At 40.6% G+C, this 9,503-nt stretch overlaps 1 protein-coding gene across 5 annotated transcripts in view; it reads right to left on the bottom strand.

The window, feature by feature from the left end:
- Positions 1 to 9,503, bottom strand: part of palm2akap2 (PALM2 and AKAP2 fusion) — a 98,152-nt gene that overhangs the window by 61,556 nt on the left and 27,093 nt on the right. For all 5 annotated transcript variants that reach the window (XM_085168660.1, XM_085168659.1, XM_085168662.1 and 2 more), the window contains exon 3: positions 5,503 to 5,583. In XM_085168660.1, the coding sequence (XP_085024786.1) occupies positions 5,503 to 5,583 (81 nt within the window). The remainder of the gene's footprint in view (positions 1 to 5,502; positions 5,584 to 9,503) is intronic.

The raw sequence follows: 9,503 nt of genomic DNA on the forward strand, positions 1-9,503 counted from the left end.
GTCTTGATTTCTGTCTCCAGATTTGTCCCAGAGACATATCTGGGCACACAAAAATTCCATATACTGCATGTGGTCCCTGTAGCCCCGTGTTTACATTTCATGGATAAACAATATAGATTAAGCCCCACATTAAACCCCAGGTTTGTTTGTCTGGTTCTTGCAGTATTAAACACAGAAAATCAACCAGGGTGCCAATCTTCTCATCACACAGGCTCTGGATTTCTTTAATGTTTTATAGATAATGCCAGAGCTCTGTTTACACCATTAATGTCTCCGTTTCTGTCTGGAGCTTTGCTTTGTTACCACAACAGAGTGGAGCGGGAACACTCTGATTCACCTTTTAGCTGTTTACTGTCAAACTGTTGCTTGGCTGGAGGTCATAGAGCTGAAAATTACCCGTGTGACTCCCCCCACCGTGCGCGCACACACACAGACACAAACACACACACTCACACACACCTAATTAAATATTTAGAAACTCACATGGTGGCAAGTCAGTGCATGTAAGCATGTATAATCATGGTCACAATGACCTGCAGCGTTTCAAACTGAGCATAAGAATGGGGAAAAAGGTGATTTAAGTGACTTTGAAAGTGGCATGTTTGTTGGAGCCATACAGGCTGGCCTGAGTATTTCAGAAAGTGCTGATCTGCTGGAATTTTCCTGCACAAAGATCTCTGGGTTTATAGAACATGGTCCAATAAAGAAAAAAAGCCTCGTCGATGGCAAATGTCAAATGATAATGGCCAAATTGTATATGCAGAGCATCTCTGAAAGCACGACATGCAGAATTTTGAAGGGGATGGACAGCAGAAGGCTGCACAGTGTGCACCGTCTTTCAGCTCAGAACAGGCTACAATTTCACGGGCTCACTAAGATTGAACAACAGACGATTGGAAAAATGTTGCCTGGTCTCATGATCTTGGCTGCATCGTTCAGGTGGTGAGGTCATGAAATCATGGATCCATCCTGCCTTGTATCAACAATTCAGGCTGCTGTGTGGAGGTGTTTTTATTAGCACACTTTTGGCTCTAAGCACCTTGAATCAGCCTTTGTTGTTATTTTGCGCCATATAAAACAATTGAATTGAACTAAATGTAACTTTAGTACCAACTGAGCTTCTTTTAAACACCATAGCATACCTGAGTGTTGCTGCTGACTTCATCCATCCTTTTATGACAACAGTGTATAGCATGCTGCAAAGCTCAAATCATCTAAAACAGGTTTCTTGAACATGACAATGAGTTCACTGTACTCAAATAGCCTCCACAGTCACCAGATCTCAATCTCAGTGTTTCCAGCACCTTGTTAAATGTGTGCAATAAAGAGTTCTGAAGGGGGGAAAAGTGGTTCATAAGGTGCAAGCAAGTTGCACTGTGTCTGGTGAGTGTATGACAGAAATATTTAGAAAGGCAGTTGCACAACCTGGTTATCAGTTAAACCGAACAATTTAAAAACTATGTTCTGCTAAATTTTCCCATCCATGTTTGATTTTCTTGCACTGCAGTTTTCCATCACAAACATTAGTGAACTTCTAAAGTAAACAGCTAGTTTCAAGTTCATTAAGCAAATTCCACATTCTCTATATGATTTAGAAACCATCACTTATTCAGAGGAGCATGGTTGGCTATATTTGTGCCTGACCTCTTACCAGCACTGTGGAGTTTTATCAATACCATAATATATATATATAACAGCTTTCCGTAGCATTTCAGCTATCAAAAAGCATTGGTGAATAACTTGTTTCCCCTGAGAACCAGACGGCTCTTTGCTTCTCTCTCATGCTGTTTAACAGACTTTCCATTTCCTGTTGAGCTGTGACACACAACCACTCTGAACTCGGCTATTAAAGGGAGGGTTTCAGGCTGTTATGAATGTCTGTGCTTGTCATCAGAAAGTGAAATAACCAATTTATCAAAATATGTAACGCCCAGATGGAGACACTGCTTCAAAAGGAGAATTCATGGCCAAGGTTAAACTTTGCTCTGAAGTCATGCCGATGTTTACAAAGTTCCAGACTCATATCATCGCCTCCATTGAGAAGCTTAAATCATGCAGCCCAGAGGTCCTTATCAAATCTCTGGGCTCTAGTTCCCGTTTCCTCTCCCAAGCCACTGGGTCTCCAGAGAGCGCTCAACAAAGCCTGCTTCATGCTGCCTGGCAGCGTGGCACTTAGAGGTAATGGCCATTAAATGGAACTGTGTGACCAGATGCTGATTACATCTGGAGTTCAGGCCTACTTGTGTTGTATGAAAGAAAAGTACACAGATCATTAAAAATAAGTGGGGGCTTGATTCTGCAGATAGAGCAAACATATTCAGATTAAGATCCATTCTGACCTCTCTTGGTTTTTCATCTATCTTTAGGGGGCATAAGAAGGATAGTTGAGTTGTGATGACTTTTGAATGAATCCAAACTTATCACAACCATGGCTGGCTCCAAATGTGAGTTCATCCATAAGACTTGTAAGGTAATCAAGCCATTGACTTGAAGTTATGCTTATTGTATTAGTGTCTTTTGGAGCATTTAAAATGACACGAACCGATTTATGCACCACATCTGTTCGTGTTAAACAAATAATATAGCATTTTGCATAACATGGCAATGGCCATCCATCCATGCATTATCAATTGCTTATTAGGGGCAGCAGTCTAACCAGAGGAGGCCAAGGTGTTTCCACGCCAGACGAGACACTTCACCTAGGTGGCACTGAAGGGACAGATGCCTGAACCACCTCAGATGAAGGAGCTTCTCCCCTAATCTCTAAGGGAGAGCCCATGTGTCCTTTGGAGGGAGCTCATTTCCGCTGCCTGTAACCAAAATCTAATTTCTATGGTCAATACCCACAGGTCATGAAGATTGGGAATGGTGGAAAAATAGATTGACCAAGAAATTGACAACTTCACTTTCCTGCTCAGCTCTCTCTTCACCTTAACAAACTTGTCTACATCACTGCAGATGCCACATTAATCGCCCTGTCAGTGTCCCACTACACTGACCACTCACCTGTGAACACGTTTAAGACACTTAAATGCCACCACTTTGGATGGAAACTTGAGTGGGCACTTTACCTTTTCTTGGCTGAGAACTTCAGACTTGGTACCAACTTTAATCCAAGTAGCTCGACTCTTGGCTGCAAACTACTCCAATATAAGCTGGAGGTCATTGCTCGATAACGCCAACAAAATCACATCATCAGCAAAAAGAGTCGAGCTCCGAGACCACCTGAGAACACCCTTCAACACTTAGCTGTGCCTAGAAATTCTGTCCATACAAATTATAAGCAGAGTTAGGGACAAAAGACCCTTTGGTGGAGTCCAACTCCATCCGTGATTAAGTTTGACTGTTAGAAATGTAAACCAAGCTTTCACCGCAGCTAAACAGGGATTTCTTTCCTTAATTTTCAGAGTTCACAAAACAAGGATGGATGCCAGAATCTGAGGCTTCAAAGCAGAAGGGCAGAAACCAGTAGGTGGCATCAACATGGATGATTTCAAAGTTAAGTTTTGTCATTTGCAAGAAGACTAATTCAAACTTAGCTGAAGTGCCACTGAAAAGTTGGTAAGTGTAGCACTGTAGCACATCAGTGCAGCACTGATAAAACAACAGTGGCTATTAGTCTAAATAGCAGTCATTGCAGTAGTCTGAAATGTCAGCAGTTTGTGTCATGTGTAATTTGTTATGATTATTACTTTCAGTGAAGAATAACCCAGATCGGGTCAAATAAGAAAACAGACATTAGAAAGAAGCACTGATTCATCAGCACTTTAAAGCAAACACACACACTAAAAAATGTTACGTATAAAATATGCATATGCTTAGAATGATAAACACCCTTTGCAGATGAGCCCTAACTGGAAAACTCGACTCTTCAGAGGGCTCAAAACCAAATATATGAGTTTCTGTAAACCCCAATTAATGGCTGAACTGCACTGCATGCTTTAATGAAAGTGCACATGTCTTGAATCAATGTTTTTGTTTTGCCCATGTTCCCATAACTGGGTGTTAAATGGTGGAAAACACTAGTATGTGGAATCAGACTTATTTGATAAAGGATTCATTCATGCCAAGTGTGTTTAATGGCTCTAGTTAGCGAATGGAATGCATTTTTATTGCAAATATTAAAACTGGTTCCCATAGATATTTATGTAGTTTAATGAGTACCCACAGCTATTCTCTTAACCACCCTGCAACTCTGCAGCAGCTATGGCTGTGGGATTTTCCTAATATTGTCTTTTGAAGTTAAACCAATTATACATCACCAGAGCAGCACCATATTTTACTTGTGTTGCTCATGCACACATTTTATAAACACAGTGACGACACTTAAATAAAAGTCCAGTGACATATAGTTTAAACAGCGTCACATCGTGTGTCAAAGCTCGAAAATTATGGGATGCCTCAGTCTGTTGTGTCTCCACCTGACAGTGGTTTTGTTGGGTGAGTTTTGTGTACAAGGTCAAATAAGTCTTTAGTAGCTGAAAGAAGAAGTCCGCATAAATTACAGATGCCTGGAAGCTGCTCATTTTATAAACTCATAATGTGTCAGCAGCTTGTGTCCTCTGTCCTACGTTTCATTTGGACATCAAATCTGTATTTATTTGAAACAAAAATCTTGGCTTACCGGTAGTGGCTGGCATTAACTATGAGGGGATATATTTGTGTGTTTGGATTTGAGTGTTTTTCTGTAAAGAAGAAAACAGCCAGGCCAGGGCCTGCTTAGCCAAGGGAAACTCTTGTTCTAATCACTAACATCTCAGCCAAAAACTGACAAACACACTCGCACATGCTCATGAGTAATTAAACACACTTGCATGCGGAAAAGCAGCATGCTGAAATGAGACAAAACAGTTAAGGAAGCTGTCAAATCGATCTATCTCTCAAGGGTCGAGGTTATATCTAGATGAAGAAAGAGGATAGAGCAATAACTCATAAGAGCATCATGACTCACGTCATTCCCCTGTGAACTACTAACCCTAATCTGCACTCTCCACCTTCCCTTCACCTTTACGCTGACCTAATTTTAATCAACCAGTACCTCAGTCAAAAATGTATCTCTCACATGCAGAAGCTCACACTGTTTTAGCTCAGCTGTATGCAGTGCATTCAAGTAATGAATAGCTCTGTGTAACACGAGTAAGCAGAAAAGTCTGTAAGTACATCACAATCCAGGACTTTTGTCAGACATCCAAGTTCAACTGAGTGAATGTTGGTATTTCTCTGTCTGTTGTCTTTAAAAATGTTAATAAATATATAATTTTCAAACTTAGCCCGTACAGTGGTACCATAAGTGTTATAACTGAATTATGCAAAGATGGATAAACAGCTACTGAGCATGTCCAGGGTGATATTTCTTTGCACATGTGCACATAGACAGGCGATGACGTTTTATTGCTCTAATATAAAAACAACAGGGCATTTAATCATTACTTGAACTGTAAATAATACTTATACATATGTATCATATGTACCCAACATATGTATCATAAATACACAACATACCTTGACATGTTGCAGCTGCAGCAGCAGGTCATCGAGCTGGCTTCTTTTATCTTCAATTTCAGTTTGCCGCTTCCGTTTCTCCTGTGAGACAAAGAAATGTAAGAGTTAAAAATCAAAGAGCCTGTCATTTGAAATCTGGTGTGTTACTGTTGTAAAGTTGAGTCTTGAGTTTGTAGCATTTAATATTGCCTGAAAGAATAAAAGTAATGATGTCAGAGTATGATACTTGACTTCTTCTTCCTCTTTCAGCTGCTTTTCCACAGTAGATCATCTTCCTCCATCTCCTGTCTCTAACCTCTTCCTATGCCACACCAACCCTCTGCTTGTCCTCATTCACTACATCTTCTTTGTGGTCTTCCTCTTTTACTCCTGCCCGGCAACTCCATATTCAAAATCCTTTGTCCAGTATATCCATTCTCTCTCCTTGCCACATGTCCAAACCATCTCTGCATTACCTCTCTAACCTTGCCCCCAGACTGCTCAACCCGAGCTGTCCCTCTGATATACTAATTTCTGATCCTGTCCTTTTATACATTTTACAGAAATCTATACATTTAATTGTCTGCCTCTATGTGTTAGTCCTGTGATAGACTGGCAACCTGTCCTTAAACCCTATAACGGCTGAGATAGACTCCATTCCCCTCATGACCCTGAATTGGATAACTGATCAAGAAGATGGGTGGATTGTGTCTGAATTTTTGACTTATGTCCTAAAACATCTATTGTGAAATTTTGACCTTTTGGCCACAAAATTCAAAATTCATCTTGGACTTCGAGGCAATGTTCGTGCCAAGTTTCCAAAATTCCCACAAGTAGTCTGTGAGATGTGAGATCTGAGGGATAAATGGATGAACAACTGGAAAACATAATGCCTTCAGAGACAGCTTTCAGCAGCGCCTAGGCATAAGAATACAATTGTTTTATTGATTAAATGTGTTTACATTTTAATGGTGCATTTCAATCTGCAAGACAAAGATCCCTTTGGGACAAGTTTAATGGAGAGATTAAGGTTTAAACAAATTCAGTTTAGAAGTGTGCAGAGACTGAAATGTGATACACTGTCGATCTCAATTTAATAATGATAAGGTGTGGTAGAGTTTACTGGTCGAGTACTGTCACGGATGCTCCAGTAAAGCCAGATTTTATTCATAGTAATTGGTTTTTCTGAAGAAAAAAAAAATTCCACTACACTGTACGCTGTCCGCATACTGTACATATGTGCAATTAAATGTCTCCTTATGAAGACATGGGTAGAAATATGGTCCAAGGGGCATACACGGGAAGAAAGGAAAGTATTAGAGAGGTTGGAGGTGAAAGCTTATTGAGGTTTGAGAAGGGTTAGTGCTCACAAGCTATATAAAGAGCAGAGATTTGGCCTTGATTACTCCATGTGGCACTGTCATTGAACTTGGGGTGGGAAGAACATTCCTTTATGTGGAGATAAAGGATAAATAATGGGTGGGAGAGGAGGTGGGTGCATGGTGAGTGGAAGGTTTTAAGCTGAAAGCAAAGAAAATACACACAAAAAACTAGAACGATTAAAGCATGCACATAAATGCATGGAAATGTACAAACAAAGCAGGTCCCAGTATAAGCCTGCTTGGGGATGACGAGCATGAGACAATGTGGATGTGTATGTGGCTTCATCTCTCCCACTCACTACTCAGTGGGAGCAGAGTGAGGATTTCTGGGACGTTTCCTGTTGACTAAATATAGCCATAAGGGGAAACCCCTCAAATATGAATGAACCTTGGACCATTTCTCAGACAAAGTAAGTGAAGACTGATGCAGAATAGAAAAAAGAGGAGAAGGGAATACGGAGCTGAATACAATGGAATAAAAATAGAGCAGAGGAGAATTCAATAGATGTTATCAGGAAACAGGTAAAAACAGAAATAAAAGAGTCAATATAGAAACAAGGTAAATGAAAAGGTTGGGGGATTTGTTGCTGTTGCTTGTGATGTTTCAGCACGTAAAAAATACAATCCTATTACTTTAAAGACCCTGTGACTGCTCTGCATCAAAATCAGCACCCCTCCATCATTTTCTCTGCCTAAGAGTTTCTAACGTGGGTGGAAATGAGATCCCGGGCTTTATTTTTCCTGTACAGGGCACAGAAACACTTTGGGCACAAACATAAATTTTCCAAACAGAAATACTCAAATAAAATTGTCCTGGTCAATCATGCCAGGGAGTAATATAAAACTGTTACTGGCAGATTCTACATGCACCTCCTTGTTTGTGCACAACGTGTTACTGGGGGCTGCCTAAACATAAAGTTTAAGGGCAGAGGCCTCCCTGCCACCTGATCCAACTCACCAACATGTATTGACCAGCTGACAGCTGACTGGCCTTTTTGCAGATCTGATCAAGTTTCTAATCATCGATCATGGATCTCCAGCATGCTGCCAGGTGTACTTATGAACACCTTTACACTTGAACATGGTGTTTGTTACTGTAATCAGCACAGAAATCTAGTAACAAAACTCCACTGCGACCAGGCATGCTGTTCCAGAGGGCCACCGTAAAGCACACCACCAGAGACTCAAAGAAGATTTAGTCTTCTGGACTCTGTCAGTGCAAATGACAGCCAGAAAACATTCCCCAACAGCAAGATTACCTTCTAGGCCTTATAAGCACTTTAACAAACACCCCCTTTAGTCCCTTTAGTGGCCTATCCAGTCCAATCATATGTATCTCATTTGGGCTGAGCCCCGTGAATGAAGACCTGGCCACCTGAGTCAGCTAAGAGATTTGACCCTTGTATCCATTTTTCCCTAGAAGTCCCTTGCCTTGTGAGACCCTACCAGGTGCCAGTTGCCTCTGACAACATAGCTACACTCATGGGTAGACTAAAGCGCACAAACCACCTTGATCCTTGAAGGGGTATCACCAAGTCTTCTACATAATTTATCAGACATCTGTTTTTGAGATGTTATCAAGGAATGTTTTCAGTGTGTGCCCAAAAAAAAGAAAAAAAAGAAAGAAAAAGAAGAAGTCTGCTCTAGTTATAAGCACACAAACCTTTGACTTTTTATTTTCATTTGCTTTTTGGTGTAGTCAACCACACTGGTTAGAATTAGGAAAAGTTCATACTTTGTGCAACAATATGTAATTTTGCAAAATGAGAGGTAGCTCAATTTTCTTAAATTACTTGGTTGCTCCATCGGAGCGTGCTCATACTGGTGCAAATTTTAAATGCAATTATTCACGGGTTAATTTATGCTATAAAAACATAATTAGAGGCTATAATAACAGCTTGAACTAATGACATGTGGGATTGTTTTTGGGAGGAGAGCGCATCTGAAGGATGCTCACTTATCACAACATTTATAGCAACATTTAACTGAACTCAATGGTATTATATAACAAATTTTCCTTGGTAATATTTAGCAGATGAAAATAATGTCTAAGAAATGGAAAGTAGACCACACTTGAGTGAGTCTGGATGTCTGTGTCTATGTGCCTGCCAACTAAAGCTATTAAAACCCGGCGTCTGTGTTTGTGATAGGATAAGAAGTAGTTTGAGCAGGAGCAAATGCAATTTTGTGCCAAAGTGTGCACCAAAATTACCCTGCACTGTCTATTCAGCAAACCCACAACCTCAGGTGTGCCTCTTTTCCAACTGTGGTGCGAACATGTTCATTTGGTGCCACGAAATTACCAAATGGACCCAAGATGGAGCACATAAAAGCTACATTTGGACCTGCTCTTTTCAGAAACAAAGAAAAACAAGAAACCCCTGAAAAGAAAGGTGCAAAACTGCTATATGACTATAGCAGACTATCAGAACATATTATTAAACTGCACACAGGCTGTGAAAATATATACACCAAATCTGAAGTCATTTCTCTCCCTCTGTCGCACACACAGACACACACATACAGGAGCAGCCCACACAGCGGCATGGTTCCCATGGTTGGCGAAGTACAGTCAGAGAGCGTAAGCAGAGGTATGGTCACCAGATGTCAGGGACTGTCGAGGACATGTGGTCAGGGAAT

This window comes from Neolamprologus multifasciatus, chromosome 7 (assembly GCF_963576455.1).
Source record: "Neolamprologus multifasciatus chromosome 7, fNeoMul1.2, whole genome shotgun sequence".
Classification (NCBI taxonomy): Eukaryota; Metazoa; Chordata; class Actinopteri; order Cichliformes; family Cichlidae; genus Neolamprologus; species Neolamprologus multifasciatus.